This window comes from Styela clava, chromosome 13 (genome assembly GCF_964204865.1).
Source record: "Styela clava chromosome 13, kaStyClav1.hap1.2, whole genome shotgun sequence".
Classification (NCBI taxonomy): domain Eukaryota; kingdom Metazoa; phylum Chordata; class Ascidiacea; order Stolidobranchia; family Styelidae; genus Styela; species Styela clava.
The window spans coordinates 4,309,769-4,335,499 of NC_135262.1; the positions used below are offsets into that span (position 1 = coordinate 4,309,769).

General features: G+C 34.9%; 4 protein-coding genes and 1 pseudogene across 4 annotated transcripts; 4 read left to right on the forward strand and 1 right to left on the reverse strand.

Annotated features, from left to right (window-relative positions):
* Positions 1-543: 543 nt before the first annotated feature.
* Positions 544-2,214, forward strand: LOC120332530 (tRNA-queuosine alpha-mannosyltransferase-like). The gene has a single exon (XM_039399797.2). It carries the CDS (start codon positions 707-709, stop codon positions 1,823-1,825), a length of 1,119 nt encoding a protein of 372 aa, XP_039255731.2. The 5' UTR covers positions 544-706; the 3' UTR covers positions 1,826-2,214.
* LOC120332521 (cytochrome P450 4B1 pseudogene) lies at positions 2,179-6,883 on the forward strand (annotated as a pseudogene).
* Positions 6,845-13,001, forward strand: LOC120332526 (UDP-glucose 6-dehydrogenase-like). Its single transcript, XM_039399793.2, has 2 exons — positions 6,845-8,281; positions 10,115-13,001. The coding sequence occupies exons 1-2, from the start codon at positions 6,917-6,919 to the stop codon at positions 10,211-10,213; spliced, it is 1,464 nt and encodes a 487-aa protein (XP_039255727.2). The 5' UTR covers positions 6,845-6,916; the 3' UTR covers positions 10,214-13,001.
* A 4,737-nt stretch (positions 13,002-17,738) lies between these two features.
* On the reverse strand, positions 17,739-18,269 carry LOC144431357 (zinc finger BED domain-containing protein 4-like). The gene has a single exon (XM_078119391.1). The coding sequence runs from the start codon at positions 18,267-18,269 to the stop codon at positions 17,739-17,741; it is 531 nt and encodes a 176-aa protein (XP_077975517.1).
* A 723-nt stretch (positions 18,270-18,992) lies between these two features.
* On the forward strand, positions 18,993-25,729 carry LOC120332525 (uncharacterized). Its single transcript, XM_039399792.2, has 3 exons — positions 18,993-19,335; positions 21,180-21,327; positions 22,724-25,729. The coding sequence occupies exons 1-3, from the start codon at positions 19,043-19,045 to the stop codon at positions 23,768-23,770; spliced, it is 1,488 nt and encodes a 495-aa protein (XP_039255726.2). The 5' UTR covers positions 18,993-19,042; the 3' UTR covers positions 23,771-25,729.
* The last annotated feature ends 2 nt before the right edge of the window (positions 25,730-25,731 follow it).

Below are 25,731 nucleotides of genomic sequence, written 5' to 3' on the forward strand. Positions count from 1 at the left end.
TCAGAACCTTTTTAATGACTGCCTTTTTTCTTTTGTGCTTGGTTTTTTCAAACATTGCCTTCTGTGTGTGTTCTTATTGTTTGCTGTGAAACTTTTATCAATGATGCAAGCACTGTGTAGGACTGCTTTATTTTTCAACATAAACTTTTGATTGACTGAAACTTAATTTTCCTTACTAGTTGTATTTACTGCGGGTTCAGGTTGTAGATATCGGTATGTCGATATCGGTTATCGGTCACTAGTTGGCCGATTTATCGGTATCGGTGCCAAAAAGTGATATCGGTCGAGCTCTAGGAGTACAGTTTTTGTGCAACTTGTGTAACGGTACTCAGGAAGTATAAATTCATTGAATAAACTGATGAAAGTGTAGTTACCGGTTTGATGTTTGACAATTATATTTGCACATTCTATCTAAACACGAGTATAATTAAAATAAAACAACTTCAAGTACCTTATAAATGCAGGAGTTGTGAAAAAGTACCGTAGTGCAGTAGTGTACCGTACAGTCATACAAGTAGGATATCGTACGGTATATTTCAGATCTTTATTCAATTAATGTTTAATTTTTACTAATTATGCAGAAATTATATTAAAGTAGCCTAGAATAAGTTGAAATCCTTATCAAATATTTAATATTTCTAATGTGTCAGTGTTATTGGGTATAATTATTTGTAGGTACGGTGATGAATAGGTGACAGACAGAAAAATGGAAACAAAAGATTTGTTAATCCTTGAACCGTTTTATGGTGGATCACACAAACAACTGATAAAAACGATAACAAATTCGTTGGATAACCACAATGTAAAATATGATTTATTCACACTACGAGCCAAGAAATGGCCTTGGAAAGCAAGATGTGGAGCTATTATGCTGTCGGAGGCCATTCCAAGAGATGTCTCATACAGAACATTATTCTGTAGTTCGGATTTGAGTCTCTCAGAATTTGTCGGAATAAGACCGGATTTTTATCACTGCCACAAGGTGGTGTATTTTCATGAAAACCAACTTGTATATCCAGTGCAGAAATCTGAAACTCTCGATTTTCAGTTTGGATATAACCAAATTTTGACAGCTCTTGCCGCAAATGAAATATATTTTAATTCTTTATACAACTTTCAATCGTTTGTTATGAATATAAATGAATTTCTACGGAGAATACCCGAATATAAACCCAAAGATATCAAAGAAAAAATAGAATCAAAAAGTAAAGTTTTACATTTTCCTCTGACATTTAATAAAGAAATTTCAACTTTAAAAGTAAAAGAAGATTCAAATGAAAAAATACTTCACATTGTTTGGGCCCATAGATGGGAGTATGATAAAGATCCATTGACATTTTTTAAGACTTTGTTCGAGTTGCAAGAGAATGATTTCAAATTTTGCGTCTCAATTCTGGGACAGGGGTTCACCGATGTTCCGAAGGTTTTCACAGAGGGCAAGGAGAAGTTGAAAGAGGGTACAATTCAAAACTGGGGGTATGTTGAGGACAGGAACAAATATTTATCCATTTTACAATCGTGTGATGTCGCTATATCAACAGCAATCCATGAATTCTTTGGAGTATCTATGATGGAATGTTGCTATAGTGGTTGTTATCCATTATGTCCAAATAAACTATCTTACCCAGAAATATATCCTTCTGAATGCCTTTACAACACGCCAAGGCAATTGTATAAAAAATTGAGAGAATTTTGTTTGAAACCCTGGCTTGCCTCAGAGTTGCATAAAAAGTTAAACATTGATTATTCAAAATATTCATGGGATAAAATGGAATCTGATTATTTAAACATTTTGAAAGTAGGATCAAAACGTCAATGTACATGAGAAAATGAAATTGATAATCCTGTGACAAGGGATTTCTAAGTAATTGTTGAAGCGAAATTTTAAAGCAGCATTCTGTGAAGTGCTTTTTTTAGGATTTGCTATTCTGATTGCCATAATTCAGTAATTGTTTTTTCTGTAGAGGTATTTTTGAAGTGGGATTATGATTTATTTTTATATTATCATTATTTCACTTCAAAATAAGTCGCACGTAAAAAGAAATATAAGCATGGTGTAATCTAATTTATACTATCAAATCGTTCGTTAAATATTTGGAACATGAATTATGAGGCATTGTATGGTCCCACAAAATATTAATTATGTTTGTATTGATAGTATTTCTCAATCTGCTGATACAGATGAAATGATCATGTTTCACGTATTTTTACAGATGTTGTGACTTCTATGTTAAAAAGAGTAGGTGTTGCTCTATTTATGTTAGTGCTCTTCAAAATGGAATAATCAGTGGGGTGGATGTCATTAAAAAACAGGCATGGGTGACACAATTTATCTTTTTCGGATGGCCCTGTGGACAGCATTTGTAGGAATCACCATTCATTTGCTGGTGAAGTTATCAATATGGTTCTGGGGGCAATATGAAATCAGGAAATGTACTTACGCATACTGGCCTTCATTGCCTTATCATTGGTTTTGGGGTCATTATCAACTTGCTGCAGTTATTCAGAAGTCACCCGAAAAAATGATTGAATTTATCAAATCTGCCACTGATAAATTTAGTCATGGTACTGCTCTGTATGTTGGTCCACTTATAACGTACGTGCGTGTGTACCATGAGAATATACTCAAAACAATTCTTGGCGGATCTGAGAAAAATTTCCCAAAGACTCCGACTCAATATCACGCTTTTGGTCCCTGGCTCGGAAAAGGCTTGTTAGTGCTTGATGGAAAAGAATGGCAACGACGCAGACGACTACTATCGAACTCATTCCATTTTGACATTCTGAAATCATATGCAATTAAAATGAATGAATGTTCGCAAGTTTTAGTTGATAAATGGTCGAAAAGATTGAAAAGTCATGATGAAATGAGTGTTGAGATATTTCGTGAATTCAGCTTAATGACCATTGACGTTATCTTAAAGTGTTTAATGGGTTTTGATTCTGAATGTCAAAAAGAAGACAGTGAGCATCAAGCTTATGTGAAAAGTATTTACAAAGTCACACGATGTGCAGCACAGCGATTTCGAGGGTCTATTTTACTGAGGTTTGATTGGATATATTATAAAACTCATGACGGGAAGGAATATTTAAAATCAAGTAAGGATGCTCGAGATTATGCCGAAAAAGTTATCAATTTGAGAAGAAAGGAATATGCGGACGGGGCAACTATTGGCTCTAAATTAGGACTGAATAGAAAGAATAATCGGCATCATGATTTCCTTGATATACTTCTACAAGCGAAAGATTCCGATGGAAATCATTTAACGGAAAAAGAGATTTCAGATGAAGTCAATACTTTTATGTTTGAGGGTCACGATACCACAACAAGTGCAATATCATGGACTTGCTATTGCTTGGCTACGAATCCAAAACACCAAGATCTTTGTTACGATGAAATCTCAGAAATTTTAGGCGGCAAGGAAGACTTGGAATTAAATGATCTAACAAATTTGCCATATCTTACCATGTGTATAAAAGAAGCCTTACGTCTGTATCCACCCGTGCCTTCTATCACCCGGTCTCCAACATCAGATCTTAATGTTAATGGTAAAATTATAAAAAAGGGAACAGATGTTATTTTATCAATGTTAGGTGTTCACCACAACTCAAGACTTTGGCCAAATCCAGAACTTTATGATCCGAGTCGATTTACACCCGAAAACTCATTGAAGCGTGACCCATTTTCTTACATTCCGTTTTCAGCTGGAATCCGTAACTGCATTGGCCAAAATTTTGCGATGAATGAAATCAAAATATGCGTGGTGCATGTGCTTAGGAACTTCCATCTTGCTCTTGATGAAACGAAGCTGATCACAGAATCACTGGAGGTAATTTACAGGAGCAGAACTGGAATTCATTTAATTGTGAAGAAAAGAAGCCATAATGAACTTGAATAGATATTTTGTCCAGGTTGGGTCATTACATTTCTTGGTTTGTACCTAGTTTGTTCTTTGTTTATTCACGCATCTGAGTAAAAGTAACACTATCGCCATTGCATTACTGATTACTCTGCTGATAGCTGTGGGTGATGATTATGTGCCAGATTCACCCTGTTTCCAGTCCATGTGGGGTATGGGAATAGCTTTCCTGTTATTCGTCTTTCAGATGCATGGACTTGATTGTGGAAGAAGCGTAACCGGCCAGTGGTTAGGTGAACCGCCCTACTGCTGCGAGGAGTCCAGCAATCCTCTCGCATATAATTATCCTCCACAGGATACGAGCCTGCGAATCAATGCAAGCTAATCAAGACGTATGATGGCGAGTGTATTCCTATCGCTTAGCATGATGTGCACATCATTGAGACGATTTTTCAGTTATGCATTACTCCATCATCAATGACCATATATCAGGCTCGGCAGAAACCATTTGTCACCGCATCTTTGAATGGGTTCACATGTTTGAACCCCATGGAAAACAATAATTTTCGAGAAGATTGCTAGACTTTTCACCATAGGTAGACTCTTTGTCATAGGATAATTCCTGTAATCGCTGGTCAGTTACTGCTTCCTCTACCACCAAGTCCATGCAACTGATTGAAATAATTGGTTAACAAATTCCATACCCAAAAGGCCTTGATTCACTGTATATTTGAGACATCTTTTCGCTTTTCAGTCATTACCATATCCGGTCTCAACTGGTAGAATTAAGAAACCAATGGCTGGAATTAACCTGTTTTATTATCATTTTTTTCTCTTCTGTATAATTATGAAACTCCATTTCATTTTGGTCTATGCTTGATGGCAGCGGAGTCGAGCATCTCTGCCAACCACTTAGAAGAAGTGTTCAGGCATATTATTGCGTCATAATTGACAGTTCACTGCAAAATGTCTACTAGTTACCTAGTATTCTACGCTAGAAGGCTGTTGCTTTCACTTACCTTCGTCTTAGTGTCCATATATTTGAGCATTATATTTGATTGATACACAGTTTCCATTTATGTTTTCCAATATTCTCCAGGGTAAATTTTTATACAAAGTTCTACTATAAGACGTCTACTTAGCAAAGTTTTGATTTCTTTTTCAAACATAACTAAAGGGTAAAGTTTTTTATATGCGTATTCATTATTCATTGTTTTATTTCTTGAATATGATAATAATATAAATATTATTTTGCAGTATTAATCCAATAGTAAAGCTTTTATTTGTTTGTTTCTGATATTTTCTTGATGTTACTTAAATCTGTTATAACAATTTCTTCAATATTTTTAATAAATTTTATTTATGACACGAATTTGTGTCTGCCACTCTAAACAATACCAACTGATATCTGATGACATGTAAGGTGCTCCTGTTTTTTTGAAAAAAAAAAAATCTTTTCGCTTCAGCATTGCCTACCTAATTTGTTAACCCTGAGTGGAGTGGTTTATTTGATTTTACTACCTTTATTGATTTAGTTCCCAAGCAGCCTCAATCAATTTTTATATCTTAATACAGGGGTCGGGGACCTTTTTGATCAAGAGAGCCATGAAAAGTACATATTTCCAATTCGTGTAAACCAAATAACTTTTCTTCACTCAATCAGGCGTTAAATTTTTACTCAAAAGTCAACACTTACAGTCAATATACATTTAATGTGGCTTCTGATGCTGCATGTTGTGCTGATGGCCTTGAACGCTTGCTCTGATGCAGCACAAGTTGAAATCTACGATACTCATCACCCTTCTTTCGTTTAGGCATTTCTGTAGTATTTTAAAAACTAGCTTTCCTAGTCCGATCTAAATATTACAAATTATATTTCCATGGGTATTTATCACTCTTCTTATTGCTATTATAATCGGTTGCTGCGCAATCGTTCTCTCATGCAATGTGCACTGTTGAGATGTTTTAAATATTTAGCCAACTGTTAGGCATAATTATCATTTTGCACCAATAATGTGCTCTCAAATGCTTTTTAATTTAGAATGTATCTTTTCATAATTTCAATCTATAAATTGTAGAAATCTTCTTCCATATTGTGTGATAATTTGAAAATTCTAAAATATTTCCGAGTAGTATACTATACCAAATACTTTATGAAAAATATTCTTAAATTTGAAAATTTGAATGTTTAACTTAAATATTTGAATGAATTGCTTTCTAGATTCTTTCAGATTTAATTCTAGGAATATAATAAATCTTTATTTTGTTCAATTTGCTGGAGTGACAATTTTGGAATAAAAATGTTAGTAATTAATAATTATTCATGATTATTATTTGAATCAGGAATTATGAGAAACAACCAGTTTTAAATATATTCGATTCATTTTGTTCATCACTATTGTTAAATTCATTCAATATAACACTATGGGATATTGAATTCAACAAATTTGGGACCTCCATAAGTATGCGCACCAAGATGGCACACAACCTGAAATTAGTATGTGTGTACCAGTTGGGATTCAGGTTGTGTGACATCTTGGTACGCATACTTCTGGAGCTCCCAAATTTTTGTGGACATCTATTGACTTAAATTTATTTACATAAAATAATGTGTTCAATGTGAATATCGTTACTTTCTTAATAATTAATATCTCCCTTTGTTACTTCTATGTTATGTGCAAACTGTTATTTGGTGCCCAAGTGCATTTGTTAGGTTTCTGTCATTTCTAACAAATACTAAGAATTTTTTAATAAGAAAAATGTCCTCCATATCACATATTTTTAAATTCTAGAAATCTAATTCAGCGTTAATTTATATTTCTTAGAATACAGCTTCAGCGTATGGCTGAATTTTTATTTTTGATCTTTCGAGATGCAGTGAAGCTTGACTATATCTGTCATAATGATATTATCCTGTACATGCTTCATTGAAATTGACTTTTGAATTTGAAATTGGGATTTTTTCAAAAAATATTGGAATGGTCTTTCTGTTCAAAGTGTTAAATTCTTCATTGTATTTCCAGTTTATTAATAGTCATTGAAAGATAGTTATTAGAATGTCTGTAAAGAAAATTTGCTGCATTGGGGCTGGTTATGTAGGTGGACCAACATGCTCTGTGATTGCAAAAGAATGTCCCCATATTCGTGTGACAATCGTGGATATAAATGCAGATCGTATCGCTGCCTGGAATTCAAATGAATTGCCGATTTATGAACCGGAACTGGAAGACATTGTGATGTCATGCCGAGGAAAAAATTTGTTTTTTTCAACAGAAGTAGAAAAAGAAATTATTGAAGCAGATTTAATTTTTATTTCTGTGAATACGCCAACAAAAACGTACGGTGTAGGAAAAGGAAGAGCAGCAGATCTGAAATATGTAGAAGCGTGCGCAAGGACAATTGCTGCAGTTTCAAAAAGCGATAAAATTGTCGTGGAAAAAAGCACAGTACCAGTCAAAGCAGCAGCAAGCATCCAAAGGATTCTCGGTGCCAATATGAATTTAGATATTAAATTTCAAGTCCTTTCAAATCCTGAATTTCTTGCAGAAGGGACTGCAATTCAAAACTTGCTTCATCCAGACAGGGTTTTAATAGGTGGAGAAGAATCTAAAGCTGGGAAAAAGGCAATTGAAACCTTATCTGAGGTATATAGCAATTGGGTGCCTAAAGAAAAGATTATAACAACAAATACATGGTCTTCGGAATTATCGAAATTAGCTGCAAATGCTTTTTTAGCTCAAAGAATCAGCAGCATTAATGCTATGAGTGCAGTTTGTGAAGCCACAGGGGCTGACGTGGAAGAAGTTGCGAATGCCATAGGAATGGATACAAGAATCGGCAATAAGTTTTTGAAAGCTTCGGTCGGTTTTGGAGGAAGCTGTTTTCAGAAGGACGTGTTAAATTTAGTATATTTGTGTGAAAGTTTGAATTTACCGAAAGTAGCACAATATTGGCAACAAGTTATTGAAATCAATAATTATCAACGCAAACGTTTTGCTAGTGGGATCATAAATTGTCTTTTCAACACTGTATCGGGAAAGAAAATAACACTGTTCGGTTTCGCTTTCAAAAAGGACACTGGAGACACCAGAGAGTCATCTGCAATCTACATTTCAAAATACCTTCTTGACGAAGGTGCAAAGTTAGCAATATACGATCCAAAAGTGTCGAGACGACAAATTATAAGTGATTTGAGCCATCCAACCATTTCAACTCCAGAAAAGGTAGCTGAGCTTGTTACTTCAGTAACAGACCCGTACGAAGCATGCAAGGATTCCCATGCAATTGCAGTCTGTACTGAATGGGACATGTTCAAAGACCTTGATTATAAAAGAATATTCGATTGCATGTTGAAACCGGCATTCATTTTTGATGGTCGTGGAATTCTGCCTCATGAAGAATTGAATAGCATAGGATTTCATGTAAGTATACTTATCGCTTAGATCTGTGTAAATTTGAGTAACTATCAGGTTGAATAATTGTCTTGGTAAATCATTAAAAGTCTTGCATTGTTTAACACAGTGGTTCTCAACCATTTATGCTGTGTGACCCCTCTTCTGAAGGTATTTATCACTTATGGTCCCATGTTTATCATTCCAGTGGTATTTATAGTGTTATGTTGACTGTTGGATCCCATTATGTTCAAACAATTCATGCTCAAAAAAGTGAAAACATTATGTTTAAACAATTCATGCTCAAAAAAGTGAAAACATCCTGTGAAATAATTTTATCAAGTCATGCAACTAGAAGAACAAGGAGTTTTCTTGTAAAGTGGAAAGTAAAGTCAGTTTTGGGCCCACAATTGGGGCCTCCCTCCAATGCTCTGTGGCCCCCGGATGGAACATTGATGTCTCCCAAATATTTGAACTACAATTCAGGGACGTTCTAACCGGTCAATTTGATTGAAAATTTAATATATAAAATATTTTAAATTCCCGATTATCAAAATAATTTAGAATAGTTATATATATTAAAATCATTACAGCAAATGAAGTCTCACAGTCCGATCAGAAAAGCTCTCTTTCAATTTTTGAAAATAATAAAAAAAAAAAAAGATTTGTGACTCTATTTGGAATATATACAATATTCAATGATATTATTTTATAATCTGTTTGGGAATGATTGTTCTTCCACCTGCAGCCACCCCGCTGCAGCTTTTTGAATAAGAGTTATGCTATTCATGCGTCGTATTATTGACCCTGCTTTGATCAATACATATTCAACGATATTATTTTCTAGAAAAAATATCTGTTATGTTGCAAAAAGACATGTTTTCTCGATTAACTTATCAAGCATTTACGATTATATATATACAGCTATTATTATTCAAATCACGAAGGTTATTTTCGAAGGCTTATTAAATTTTTCTTTTATCTTGGCTCAATAAATTGCACTTCTGTGGATTTAAATAATCCTTATTAGAAATTGACCACCGATCTACTTTAGTAAATTTAATCCTTGTTTTAATATTTTATTAATTAAAATTGTGATTTATTCCACATCGCCCTCGGTCATGCCTAAGATTGTGATCATAATATATCATTAAATGAGTTATGTTTATAAAAACCATTAAGGAGTGGCCACCTGATAATAACCATGGAATGCAATATTGTAAACTAAAATAGAAAGAGAGCTTCCTAGAAATTGGTCATTTCCAGACTCTAAATATTTTGAAATCAAAATACCAAGGACTTATTTTGTCAATTATCTTTGCCAATGTTTAGATTCCAGTGTCTGTTATTGTTTTTAGGGGGAGCAGTTAATACCTGTTCAGACTAACAGTCCCCACAGTGTGATTTGTATTCAGTAAAATAAATTTATTGTGTAAGGAACAGTGATGAGGAAATTTCTTGCCAATTCTACTAAATAAAATTAATTTTGATACATCAAAATATGCCTTATTTACTTCTTAATGCTTTATTTTTCAGGAGCGACATTTGACATTATTCATATTGAAATTTGTTAAACTCAAGTAAAAATCATTAGAAGAATAAAAATAAATACAGTAATTCTAAAACATAAAATTGTTTCCCATTTCCTATCATAATGGCATCTCTATGAAATAAAATTTGTCAGAGGGAAAAATAATAAGTCATGGGTGGCAGCTTTCAAACCCTTTGTAAATACATACCTGGGCGTTAACTTTTCTTCTCTATATTTATGTATAACTTGACATTTAAATGCTAAAGGTTTCTTACAACCTTCACAATACCAAAAGAATTTTCATTCATAAAATACTGCTGTTTACTTTTTAGGTGGAGGCGATTGGAAAGACTGTTTCAAAAGGAAGCGCCTTCATGGTACAAAGCAATGGAAATAATATATTATCGCCTACGTCAAGAGTCCTGCCATAATGAATTTTAGTTATTTGCTGCTGTATTATGTACAATGCCGTATTCTTCAATTATGTAGTGATTGGTATTTATCTACCATATCCTGTTACTATTATTTATTATATAGGGCGGATGCTTATTACCACTGTTCAAAATTCAGTGGCCCATCTAATTTCTCATGCAAGGGAAAAACTATGAGAAACAAGAATTTTTTTTCGCAAAAATAGACACTTCAACTTTTTACTCAAAATGAAAAAGACGACCCAATTTCCAAAAACAGCATCATCATTCATTGATAGTCAATCAAATTATACCTATTTATCAATAACTCCTGCAATTTTCAATGTGTTTATGACTCACCTGAAAATGTGTCTGTGACCCAGCAGTGGGCCATGCATGGCCCACTGGTTGAGAACCGGTGCTCTAGTCATTTACTTGACCCAAGTTGGATGAGATTCTGAATCACTAATGAAATGAAAAATGACTTGGATTTGAACTCAACTGGCCACCACTGAGACTCAGTGATTGACTCGACTTGACTCTGGTTTGAGGGACCTCCACAAGTGGCGACATGGGCAAACTACTAATATACACTAGTAATGCATTTTTGAATGAAATATTCTCCTATATCACAATATCATAAAGTATGTTAGTTTTGTTTGTAAAATTTGTTTTTACTTGTTTGTTTTATACGCCATAGTTCTGAAGGAGTTGTGTAAATCGAATTTAATTTCTAATAATATAATTTTAAATGTGTTTCTTCAATGAAATCAGTAATATTAATAATATTGTTCAATTAAATATGTGTTTCTAACTGTTATTCCAACTTAATCCGTGTAAAATGGATTTATTGCTGTGTTGTTTTTTACCCTTTATCAAGATTATGGGATTTGTATTATTAATTTCATATGTATGCTTACTTTATTTTCTCTTGCTATGCTTAATGCTTGGAAAGTGGTTAGAACCTTTTATACAGACCACGGCTGACCGACAGTCTATGTTCAGTCACCACAGTTATTTCTGATCTTTGCAGTAGGATTTTATCCGCTAAATCTTTGAGTGCTGGTTGCAGTATGTAATCCACGTGCCATTGTGATGAACAGAACCCTGTATCATGACTAACATAAATGTTCAACTCATAATATGTTCCCATTGGTCAATATATCAAACAAACTTGAAGTCAAATCAAATCGAATTTCCTGCGACCCTTCAGTTTGGTGATGATTGGCGCTAACATTGTCACTGGAACAAGCATGTAGACCAAATACTACACACACAACAATATTTCTATCATTAAAATAGCCAACAAAATTTAATTTCCTCACAAAAATTGAAGTAACAAATCGATTAGTTAAGATAAGTCAAGTCGTTATTTGTTTTCAGATGCATGGACAGATATGTATGTCGCAAAATAATGTCCACATCAACATCTGTCAAGTGCTGTTATGTTCATTCTAATACACAAATGTTAATGTTGCCAAGTTTTTAAGAAGTTCCAAGTCCACTGTATTTTGATACAACATTAACTTATTAGATTGTATTCACAATAAGCTACACAATTCTGGACCAATGTTTATTTTCCTGTTGCCATGATTATCTCTATATTTAATGAGCGATTGATGCTATCATGTTTTTATATTGTTACTTTTATGTTTGATTGCATATCATTGTGGTCATGCTTTCAATCCCAATTCCAGATTAAACTTTGAAACCAAGGTTTTTTGATTGTTGCATTATGACCTTGTTTGGGTTACTGGTGCTATGTTTTTTTATTTTTCAACTTCATTACTGTTTTTCAATATTATTTGCGGATGTGCTAGTCAAGGATTACAATTTTAATCAGTTTTGAATACTGTATAATTAAAGCATTCTTTTTTGTTGCATTGAATGATTTTTATTATATGCAATAATACAGAAAGAATGATTTTTTGAAAATAAGATATTATTAGCTGTTATTTATCCTACCCATCAAATGATGAAGTGTAATGAATTAAAAATATTACATATGAATGGTAAAATTATTGGCAATGCACGCTTGGAGGTGAACTCTCACACTTGTAGTGCGACAAAATTAATCAATTTTAAAACATTCAAAGTTGTGAGAAATTTTACAAGTGTACACCAACATACTGAAACTGGCATGTGACCATACATATATAAAATTTAGGGGTCAATTTATTTGATGAGTTGACTATTCCCAGATATGATGGGGTTGATGACCACTAATAACAAGTAAAACAAATATCCATATTTTTTTTTCGATGTGTGATAGATATTGTTTTCATAGAAACATTATTCCTTTTATACTATATGTTGCGTATATGTTTATTACTATTTAATTATTTGTGCCATAGTACTTCACTTAGCAATTTTCAACTTACATTTACTGCAAGAGCTGGAAACTTTCCTGATACATGGCTTCCAAAGACTCTCCTTTTCGTCGCACCTGGCTCTTTTCAACAAAAGTACTTTTGCTTTCATCAACGTGTTTGCCCGGTGGCAACACGTCAAACTCCCATTTCAACTCCCGACTTTGAGGGAATTATGACTTTTGACTTCCGGATGTTTCAGAAAACGACTCTGGCTCCGAATCCAATGGCGAACTGCCGACTCTGCACCCTGCTTGCAACGACTTGATTGACAGAACCTTCATAAAATTCCAACAACATATTATAATGTAATCATGAAGCGCAATAATTTCCACTATATATTTTATTTTCAATTTCGTATTGTGCACAATTAGGCAATCATTAATTTATTATGACTTGTTCTGTAGCTGCCTGTAGTAAGATATATATGATATGAAGTGTCCTGTGTTTCTCTTGTATTGGTTGGAGGCCTTTGATCTAAGAAATTGAAAAGAAGGATCGATCTTGATTCCGTCCGTTTTGAAATCAAAGTGCGGTCATGCGTAGTCGGGAAGGGTTTCCCAGGGCTGAGGGTTTGGAAATATTCATTATTACTTCATTACCCATTACATCACGCAATTTCCTGGGTCTCTCATTGCGTGGATAGGACAAGCCATCGTCCCAATCCCATATTTTGAATGCCCATTGTATTCATCATGATAAAATTGCATTATGAATTAATTCACAGAAGGATTTGAAAGATGAATGAAATATATATGCGAAATCCCCCAGCACTTTTTACACGCTGTTCAAGTATATGCTTCCGTAAAAAAATAACTTGCTAACCGATTCCATACCCGACGTGGAATGGTAAACGGACGAGAGGCCATGGTATGGGATTAGTTATTTGTTTTCGGAAGCATGGACTTGGTGTTGGAGGGAGCCGTAACCGACCAGCGGTTACGTGAACCACCCTACGGCGGCGAGGAGTCCAGCAATCCTCTCGCACATAACCATCCCGCATGAGATTCGATTCCTACGAACCCAATCAATCAATCAATCATCCCACACAGAGTAATTAGAGGTGCGACGGCGAGCGTATTCCTAACGCTTAGCACGATGAGCCACACCGCCGCGCCTATTATGTTGCATTTCGCAATTTTAGATGATGGAAACTTAAAGGCTGAATATCTCTCATTCGACTCTTCAAGGGTCGCCGACGGAGTTCTACGTCGAGCAGTGGCAAACGAGTAAACGCCTATTAATTCAGGTTAATGAAGATCACGTTTATTTGACGGCGCTCCCGAAGTATGTGTACAAAGATGGCGCACAGCCTGAACCATAACCTGGTAAACATACTATGTTCAGGTTGTGCGCCATCTTGGTACACTTCCTTCGGGAGCTCCTATTTGATAGCTAGATTAGCATCTGCTGGATTTCTTCTGGAACGTGTTTTGTGTTAAAATAGTGTTATCTATCGTGTAATGATTAAAATAAAGATTGAGAATAACGAAGCGTTTAAATCATGTATGGAAAATGTGATAGTCACACATTTGTTAGTAATATGAAGTAGCAAGCAATAGAATGGAACGGTGACAGCACATTTGAACCCATACATTGGCACCCGTACTCTCAAAATAAACACATATAAAAAACTGGCTCTATGGTCAATTATAGAAGAACTTTTTCAATGGTATATGAGCTATATGATGAGGTATAGGATGGTTGCATTTGACCAGTGGTATTAAATTTTTTTTTGGATGGAACTGAACCCCAATGAAACCATATTCCAGAGGAAACCATGCGCAGCAGTTTAATTATATATATTTAGCAATAATATTTTATTGAATTTTGCAAAGCATTCTGTAAAATAGTCAAGATATAAATCAAGATAATAATTCATTTTATCATTATCGTTCGTGCACAATTTACACTAAATATCCATATATATAAAACTTTTAAGAAAAAAAAAAAAAATTGGCCCAGGGTCGAAGTCCCGCGGGGTCGGAGGAAGTCGGACCCACTAATAAGTTATTTTGAATAACTCTTCAAGCAGCTTTCGCAGCTGCATTCGTTCTACGTTTGATTTATGCATCCACCCTCCAGCTATCTTGCCACATTTGCACATTGTTGCCATAGCAACGAATCGAAATTTACGCCCGATTTTCAGTTAAAAAAATATCGGGGTAAGTTAGACACTTTGTGGGCAAGACGGACACACACCAAAATAAACTTGATGGAGTCTAAGATTTCGGTCATAAGACTTCGGTCAGCGCCCAGATGCCCCAGGATTATGTCTCTTCAATTTTTTTCATACATATCACTTTTCTTGCATATTAAAAAGTATGTCCGTCTTACCCCATAAAGGAAATTACAGGGCAATTTTCAAGTGAGTTTGAACAGTTTTAGAAAAACCAGAAATTAGAAATTTAGTTTGCACTTTTTCAACTGCAATTTTTATATCTTCTTTACACGGACTACCTCTAGAAGTATTTATTTTGTAATTTCTTGGCATAACCTTGGGCGTATTTTATACGCATATGAAAAAAAAAAATTGGACGGGGTAAGATGAAATTTTACGCCTGACCTAACTTCTAGGAGACCCAGTATAAATATGGCGATGAGTGTGCTTTTGATCTTTGGTGTAAAAGGGTACTTAGTACCAAAAAATAATTATTTACAAGTTTCGATGACGACGGCCCATTGACATTCCCAACAGACTATATTGAAAAAAATTCTTCCACCTTCCCCATCCAAAATCCACCCTACCTGTTAAGTGACCCTACCAACCCAAAAATGAGTACCGGAAGTCTGCTGAAGAATTTATCCGATCTAATGTAACTACTTTCAACGAATAAACAAAATAGAACCGAGTTCGCAAACTTTTTTGGCTAAAATTAATCTTCGCCACCATGGGACTCTATAATTTGACGTTTTCTGTCCCATCAGAAACACTCCTACCCCAAAAAGCACCGCTTTGTAAGTTGTCGAGCCTGAAATGTAAAATCTTGGTTCTGTCGTTGTTCGCATGATGGCCCCCTTCACGCGATGCGTTTTGAGCGATTAAAAAGCGCGAGGTGTCTCTATTAGGAGGATTTTATTCCGACTGACCATCATACCCCGGGTGTCCGATTTACCCCGACCTACATATATCAAAATCGAAGTCGACTCCATTCACTTTTTGACCTCGGTTGGTTAGCTATGGTGGTCATTCATTCATCATCATTTACACAAACCTTACGTTCAATATCAGGAGCTCCCGTAGTATGTGAACCAAGATGGCGCACAACCTGAACATAGTATGTGTACCAGGTTAGGGTTCAGGCTGTGCGTCATCTTGGTACACACACACACCTAAAGTTCGATATCATTCCTATCATAACTTGTCGAAATTCGCGCTGAACTTCAGGTTTTTGTTGGATCCAGAAAAACGTTGTCCATTGCAGATATGGCGCTCATCAATAAAAAATTTAAAAAACATAGTTGCCACTTTCTTTATTTTAGGATCTCCATGATTTCTGAGGATCGTAATTGTTTTAAATATCATTCAGGCATTTCATGGATATCCAATACCTCACCGCCATTGATCATTTTACAAAGCAGCACTATATTTATAATAATAGTAGGCTCCATAAACCTAAAATATAATGTGATGCAATTTTTGTTCGCTTCTTTCTTATACGAATCTTGCCATTTCAATTTATACACAGTATGGTAAGGGCTGTAATGCTTGATAGTGAAATCCATTCATCCTCAACCATTATGGGATAAATATGTTGTTCTTTAGCTCGGTCTTGAACGCAGAGGTTAAATATATGCGGAAGGATTATTTATTTCAATGTGTGTTTCTCAGAGCATTTACTTTTTCGTTCAGGCTAGCAATAAGGTAAGTGTTGTAGAATGATAACCTAGGTTGATCGAGCAAATTGTCTAAAATAGCTTGCGCATTTGCGAGTGTTTCCAACCCCTCATCAATAGAGACGCCGAAATATTTTGAGGCCGCCAATGCATATCCAATCGTCCCCAAGCGCGATAAAGGCGCAGAAAACAAACAAACAGACAAATACCCACCAACTATATATAATACGGCTTAAACATATAGTGAACCACGGCAAACCTCTCGCACATAACCATTCGATTCGAACCTGCGAACCCACGCAGGGTGATCAGAGGACGCTTAGCACGATGCGCCACGCCGCCGAGTAGGGAAGTTTTATCGATGCTTTTAATATTCTCGATTTGACTAAGATGTGGATTGGCCTGGGGTTTTTTAAAATAAATTTTCATTCCATGCTCGGGGTATACATAATAAAATTTTTATATACGATTGCATGTCATTATAAAAATCTCAGAAAAGCAATAATGATGAAAAATAATTGGAAACATTGCATTTTTCTGTTTAGAATCACAGATGTCTTCAATAAAATAGATATTTTTTTTGTAATTCAATCATTCATATGAATTTTTTTTTTTTGATAGAATATCTTCCTATTAAACTACAGTGGTTCGTACAAATGATTCACATCAGAAATTCATCTTTGCTGGAATGCCGACTGAACAAGGCACATGCAATAATCTACATGGCCACTTGGAGCGGTATAGTTCAATTATCGAATTTTTGAGAAGTACTAATTGTTTGTTTCAGGCACTGGGGGCCTGGGGGATGAAATACAGCAATTTTACTACCGTACTGGTATGTGCCGATATTCAGTGATGAAGTTGTACCAATATTGTTTAGATAGTCAGTGTTTTGGTATAGGTACATATTTATACGCTCAATCACACGGTATAAGTCAGCTGAACATCTCACCACATAAGGATCCTCCATCAAAAAAAGTAAAAACCTATACGCCCATACGGTACTTTCTATGCATAACGGTACCGGTTGAAGGGAAAGCCGCACAATTAATTATAACGCGTCGAGCGCAATCTGCAGTACCGTAGATAGGCCTACTTAAAATGTGGCTGTGGCTTTCTATTAGGGCCCGACCGATACTGCCTTTTTGAACCGATACCGATACTGCTAGTTTTCCAAAACTAGGCCGATAAGCCGATAACGATGTTTCTTCACATAAAAAAATTGCTACAAGTAACAAACAACACTCTGAGAATTCTGTGTTTTTCTTGCAAAAGAAATAAATGTTGAAACTCATGCAATGATTATAAAAAAATGCAAATTTGTGCATCACTAAGTTTTTTTAAGAATAGCGATTTTCAACGCCAGCATTTTCTGTCACGAGAAGAGTCATTATTTTCTGGCTCACAAGTTCATATATTTGTGGCAGCATTTCTGTTCTGAAATACTTCTCAGTCTTTAGGGCGTAGCGAGGTTCAATGGTTTCTATTAGCCTGCGGAATCCATCATCTTGCACTATTGCAAATGGCCTGTTGTCAGTGGCTATCATCTCCATTATTATTTTATCAAGTGATTTCGTTCTTGCGTCATTTCCATGCCATTTATTAAATTTATCCATTATGTGTTCCCATGAAGGTTGCCGATTAAACTGGGAAGCTTCAGCTGGCCTTTTTCGCGTTAACTGCGTCTGCGAAATCTCATCATACTTGCTCTTGTGTTTCGATCTGAGATGACTCCACAAATTACTGGTGTTTTTCTTTTTGGAATCGGCGGAACCTTGACTTAACAATGATGAGCATTTTTTACAAAGTACACCATCACTGTGGCATACAAAGTATTCCCATACTTTGCTCTTACCGCTAGAACCAGCCATCTATAACATACCAATACAAGAAGTTAAACAATACCTTCAACGACTAAAGCGCAAGGGAAATCAAGCGCCGTGTAAACTACGCGAAAATTCTCTATCTAGCGTATATTATTTGACACAAATAAGCCGTTCACGTGTTCTATTGCTTCGATTTGTGAGCCACCACGCTGCAAACTTGCTTGCAAAGTGTGAAATCCCGTGTCGCAATCGTCCGTGAAACCGCTTTTGATAAGAGAGAAATAGAAATAGTGAAGAAAAAGAGTTTCACGCAGAACCGCTCTCGAATTAAACAAGCGATAAAACTGCTTTCCCGGCGCAATTTTGACACTTTGGCAGTCACGTGATTAGCCGATAACTATCGGTAAAATTAGCCGATACCGATAGTTCAAAATTTGTGAAAAACAAGGCCGATATATCGGTCGGGCCCTACTTTCTATAGTAATCTTATCGGTTTTTCTCTCCCCTGGGATAAATATGTAAATCCTATTCTAATTACTATGTTATGTAGATGTGAGTCATGTGACTCATATTTGAAATGTTAAACCTTATTTGACTGTTTGAAGTTTTGGTAACCTTTTTGAATTTCTGTCCTGTGTATTATCCATACTACTGAGGGAGTTAAAAAATTATTATACTTATGGTAATTAGAAAGAAGATTTCTATAATGCCAATTGCCAAAATATTCACAAATATTTCTTGATTGAGAAACAATTTTATCAACCTTTAAATCTGTTTCAATATGCATATCAGGTTAAGTTATATAAATCAGTATAGCTATGTCGGTGACGGAGCAGGACAAACCAGAGGATTCTTTGTCTCAAGATGGCGTTTATGTAATGTCGGCCTGGGGAAAACGACAAATAGTTTTGAATGGATATCTGTACCGAAAACAAAAAGTTATAAAACATAAATCTTATTGGAATTGTGTTTCTGAAGCAAAATATAAATGCAAGGCAAAAATTCATGTCAGCGAGGATGGAGCGGCTACACCAACCATAACACGAGCACTTGAAAATCACTGCCATGATCAACTTTTACATAAGATAGAAGAGAGACTAGCCGTCAGCAGGTTAATATTTTATGTTCCTAATTATATAAGAAAATATATAAGTTTTCTCTTTATTTAAATCACTGGTTCTTAACCGCCGGTCCGCGGACTGGTGCCGGTCCGCGGCAACCTTGCTGCCAGTCCGCCAAATATTTTCCAATATTAATATATTATAAGCAAATTGCAAAATACAGAGTGTTGACGGCATGTCCGTTAGTTTTTTTTTTTCTTCTAATTATTGATTCGTAGTACCGCAGTCTAACTGTTGGACCAGTAGTGGGCAAGATTTTCAGACCGGGGCCAACAATTTTGCCCATCTAGACTGGCGGACCATGGAAGTATGAAGTAAAATGTGAAAATTACATTTATGGACAATATTTGCAATGCTACAAAAGCAAAAGTAGAAAACGATAAGCCCCATGCCAAAACTAAATTTTATCGCAATCCCAACAAATTCCTTGAGCTATTTTTTGCTGAAACAGCAAAATTTGGATTTAGTTTGGTTGTAACACCAACAGGCGGGCCAGATTGAATAACCCAACAGGCCGATTCGGCCCGCGGGCCGTAGTTTACCCATGCCTGTGTTAGACTCGAACAACCAAACTTGGTGAGATGTCCTTTGCCAATTTCAAGCCCTGAACTACTTGATGTTCGTTAAGTCTATGACCTCATAACGGCGACTAGCGTAATAACGGAGGAGTTTGATAGCACATTCCGTGTTTGCCTGAAAATAAGACTGGGTTATATTTCAATATTTTTCTGAAAAAATAACACTGGGGCTTGTTTTCGGGGGATGTCTTATATTTTTATTTAATAAAAACAAAATTCAAAAGTAAAGAATTACGATAATTTCGTATATATATATATAAAGTATGAAAACAGATATCCATTTACTTATAAATATCACGTTTTTATTCAAAACAACTGCGACGTGTAGGAGAGATTTCTTGATATCGACTAGGTCAAAAAAAAGTTTGCGTTATTGACTAGATCCCATTTTAATAAGGGGGGGGGGCTTTTATTAAAATATTGCTTAAAATTCAGGCTAGGTCTTTTTTCCATGGTATGTCTCAATTTCGGGGAAACATGTTTCACGTTTCAAAAGAAACCCAGCGGTGAAAACCAATTTAGTGGTGTTTACAGGAAGAGACTGCTACTTCAACTTTATAACATACCCCGAAACGACCTTTCATGTTGCAGCAAAATTGACATGGATCATGCGTAAACGAGCAAAAATCGAGAGGGATATTTTATTGAGCACTATAATAACTATTTGGAGCTAGGTTTCACTATTGCTCCCAGCAGCGAAAAAGTACCGCTTCCTATGTGCCTAGTCTGCGCCAAAATTCTTTCAAACGGCGCAATGAAACCCGCAAAGCTAACGAAATCGTGTGGAAGTCAACGCTCTACTTTGCCTTGCACAAACTTCATTAGAACTACGTTCAACACGTATAATATCAAAAAGACAGCAGCAAATTTCTCATTGAATTGGATTGTCTTCTTTTGCACCGCCTACTTTTGTCGTAATCGCATTCTTTTGATTATGTTTTGTGTTCATGACATTTTTGGTTAATTTTGAAGGTCCGCCAGTCCGCGAAATTTTTTTTGAAATTTTACGGTCCCCGAACTGAAAAAGGTTGAGAACCTCTGATTTAAACCGTTTCCCAATAGTTGAGAAATTCCGCTCCAGAACAAAGTTTTGTCAATCTTGTGGAGGAATTTTGCATTGGCTTTGTATTCGCTGTACATTTTTCTAATTATGTTGGAATTATGGGATAGAGATCTGAGATATACTTTAAAAAAAACATCTTTGTACTTCTGAAAATAGCTTAATGTCTAATTGGTTGCTCATCAATTCATTTTAGACTGAAAATGAAAGTTTTAGAATCTGGGGAACCTGTGGCGAAAGCAATGAGAAAATTTGTTATTGAAGAACCAATTATTGCTGAGAAAGGAGAAGAGAAAGTACGATCTGCTATGAGAAAAGTGAGAAGAAGAGTTAGACAATCTCAGGTTTGTTTCTCTTTCGACAATTTATTTTCAAATTCACGGAAGAATTAAGGAGTTTTGTTGATAAAGTATTCAATGCTTTGTACCATTGCTGTATCATCATCGCAAAACATTTTAATTCTTTTTTTAGAGTAAAGTCCACATTGGTCCTAATTCTCTTGCTTGAATGAAAAATCTAGATGTGAATTTTTCAAATGGTCTGGAGAAGCAGTCATTCATAGAATAAGTTTATTGGCTTTATGCCAGTTATCTGGTTGAATATTGTTCACAATTTATTGCTCTCTACTCTTTTGATAGTGGTTTCCACAAGGCCAAATCTAACAAAAAGTTTCATACCGTTAGAATCATTACCATTAAAAAATATACGGCAAAAATTGTTTATTCAATCAGTTGGCTTGATTAATTACTAATAGATATCATTGCGTTTTGGTAAATCATGTTCTCTGAAATGTCCATATAATACATTCGCATTTCGACTTATATCTTATTATTTATTGTGTGTTCCCCTCAAAGATGGCAACAATTAATTATAACGATATGATGTTCAAGTAAATGTTTTGATATTTTTGCATGTTTTATGTGACAGTTACAAGTGACTTGCATCAGGAAATGCATGAGGTGACATGTTGACACTCACCAGTCATTGATTGAGAATTGATCATAAAATCTTCTCTTTGAGTTTCCTTTTCATTCAGTCTGTTTGTAGCCTGCACTGCAGCAAGGCAGAAGTTTTCATTTGCAGAAAATCAAATTTGAAAGTCTTTTGTGAAGCTTAATAAAGTAAAAATAACTTAGAAATTGAGATTCTAAAAGGTCTTACTTTAGTAAGAATAAAGATATCTTGATAATGGATATTGTAAAAACAGTTTTAGTTACAATAAGTTTGTAGCCTATTCAATATCTATTTACCCAGATGTTTGAATCTTTTAACGTAATTTTCAATGATGCGGAATTTATTAAACATGTTTTTGGGGTCAGATTTTGCTTCTATTATCCAATTATTTCATATGCTCTAGATTGATGCGATTCACTATTGTTTCCTTTTAATTAGATTGAGTGGATATGCTGGACTAGTGGTCAAAGAGTTTGAATTAATTGTGTTGGCATCGTAGATTGAAAATCTTGTGTTCAAATCTCATGCTCACCGCTTCAAAAAAAATTAGTAATGAATTTGGATGGATAATGCCAAACTGGAGTTACGGCTTTTCAAATATAAGAGTTCTTCGCATAGTAGTGGTTTCTCACGCAGAGTTTTGTTTGGAATTAAAGACAATTAAAATTAATTATCAAAACATCTGTTCAATACAGTATTGAATATCTTTGAATCCATTATGTTTGTTTGAAATTCATAAAATGTCAATGGTATAAAGTTTAAACAATGAAATGTTTCGTTTTACAGAGGTTATCACTGGAAAACAGTGAGGAATCAAACAACACAAAAAAGAAATCTAGCAAAAGTAAAAAAGACGCCACTCTTGTCTATGATTGGGAGGGTATCAGTAATTCCCCATCCTTTATGAGAAGTGGATTTATGCAAAATCTTGGTTCAAAATATAAAAATTCCTCAAGTGAATCTTTGATTAAATCTGACAATTTAAACAGCGAATCAATATCGAACTTACCAAATTTGCAAGTTGAAATACAAGTACCAGAACCATATTCCGAGAACGATACGAACATGAGTGAATTAAGCGCATTCGAAGGAAGTTTGCAAGGCAAAGTAATCTTAGTCGCTGGTGCATCAAGTGGAATCGGGAAGGCTATTGCGGAAGCTGTTGCAAGAGCGGGTGCACACGTATGTGTTGGCGCACGAAGACAAGATAAACTTGCTGAAGTCTGTGAAAAAATTGACTCTGAAGGTGGTATTGTACACCAATATGAATTGGACGTAACGGATCGGGCTCAATTTTCTGAAGTTGTGAAAACTATTGAGGAACTTATGGGCCCGATTGATATTTTAATAAACAATGCTGGATGCATGTTTTACACGCACATGCACAATGCAATGATGGATGATTGGGATAAAATGATTAATATTAATTGTCGTGGCGTAACTAACGGTATTGGGTGTGTTCTACCTGGAATGGTAGAAAGGGGGAAAGGTCATATTGTTAACACATCATCAGATGCAGGCAGGAGAGGGTTTCCTGGTTTAGCGGTATACTCCGCAACAAAATTTTTTGTAGAAGGACTTTCTCAATCTTTAAGGCAAGAAGTAAAAGACAAGGGGGTCAGAGTAACTTGTATTCAACCCGGTGACGTTGCGACTGAAATTGGGAATTATACGAGAGATCTGGATGCCCAAGTGCAATACAATACAATGGGTTCAGCAAGTAAAATCCTTGACCCTGAAGACATTGGAAGGGCTGTCTTATATGCCCTTACTCAGCCAGATCATGTAGGTGTAAATGAAATTCTTATAGAGCCCACAGAAGCTCCAATCTAATTTATGGTATTTGACAACCTTTCCGTATCTGAGCGTTTGTTTTTCAGATATGTTTTTAAGTTTACTTAGTCCAATGTATGCTGTTCCTGCCAGACTAAAATCAAGCCGAAAGGCTGTTTCAAGCATTAGTTGAAAATAATATTAAATTCTGGGTGCCAATAATATTGTGTTTTGTGACAAAATCATGATACATAAACTGCATGAACTGGTATATAAATCGTGTTTTCTTTTGTTAACTAAACTGCTTGTATATAGATTGTGATAGCCAAATGTTTTTTATGCATGGAATATATTTGTGAGGTCAACTTTTCGCAGTTACATATAGACGATAAATTATTCCAGAATTTTAATAAAAAGTGTGTTTTTGATTTTAGCGCTTGTGGGAATTATGGCATACCGGTACTTGAATTATTTTATTTACTGATTTCCAACAAATGTTAAACTGACTTATATCATATAATCAGGGAAATCACTACGAAATGGTTAAATTAGATGTCAGTTTACGTATAGTCCAATGTATTTTTCTGGTTTTGCTTTGAAATCGTGATATAATGTGGTCTATTTTCAAACTACTTGGTAAATTGTTTTTGATGTACGTAGTCCAATTTTGATTTTTAAGCTGTTTTTCTTCAGCAATTATTCAGTTTACTCCAGATCCCAAGTTTTTATGAATGGAGGAATATTGAATAATGTTTATTCAGAAGATTGATTAGTTATTAAAGTTTTAAAATATATATCATACCAAACTAATGTTTCGTCTCTTAAGAAAATACTTTTGTAGTGTTATTATTGTATTTTGAGGCTTTCATAATTATGTTCATTCATGGAATACCTTCTAATAAAAGCATTATTAAATGCATTTGTGTAGTTTGTAGGAATTATATCTAAACATTACTGTAACTACATTTTTAGCACTTGACCTTAGAGATGGGATAGGGAATTTTTTCATTATTTTAATGAATTAGAAAATTATAAATTGAAAAAAAAAGGATGGGCATGAAATGGAGTTGCAAAACTTTCTGCCAGCTCCATTTACAACAAAAATCCATGGCTTTAGTCCCGTCCGAATACTCCAGTAACAAGGCAGCATTTACCTGATTAAGTGCGCCTGACTTGGTTTCTAGTTAATACTGGACTGTGGTTTGCTATGGAATGATTCATCTTATTTTCAATCTCAGGGTTTATATAGAAATTCTATCAGCTTGGTAAACCAAGTATTGCAAAATGGATCTTCAAATATTGTACAATCATTTCTACCTTTTTTTCTTATCTCCAAGTTATTTATTCCTCACATTCTTGGTGCAGATAAAAATAGTAGGCTATTCAAATTATCATTCAGTAGATGCTTTTCATTCTCAAATTAATTGCATAGACCTGAGACAATTACAAAGTTATCTATACCCATACTTGTCCTGGACATACAACCGGACAAGAAACAGTCTACCATAGGATTAAGCCATTTCATCAGCCTTGCTCAGGATAAATATAAAAAACCTATCTTGATTGTCATTAGCAAATATGCTATACATGTTGATTATATTCTTATATTATAAGCGGTAGTAATGAAAATTTGATTAAGTTATTATAAAACAACGATTACGGTACTTGTAATATGAACGAGTGTTTTCTTCTAACATTGATTTGGTTTTGACGTGTATGGGCCAAATATCAAAGTTTTTTATTGAAAAATTTTGAGTTTTGTTTTCCAATAATCCAGGCCTCCTTGTAAACATAGGCCATTGCTTCAAAAACGTTTTTGATCTATTCAAGCATTATTAAAATTATCATCATTCATTTCTCATTTTCGTTTATTTTTACATATTGTTGAATCACTCAACTCATCAAAACAGTTTTTTTGGGGGATTCGTTACCATGGGAATCGAAATCTTCATCAAAAATTGTTTTTGTGATAATCTGTTATATGTTAAACTATTATTAATTGAATTCTTTCAATGTAGATT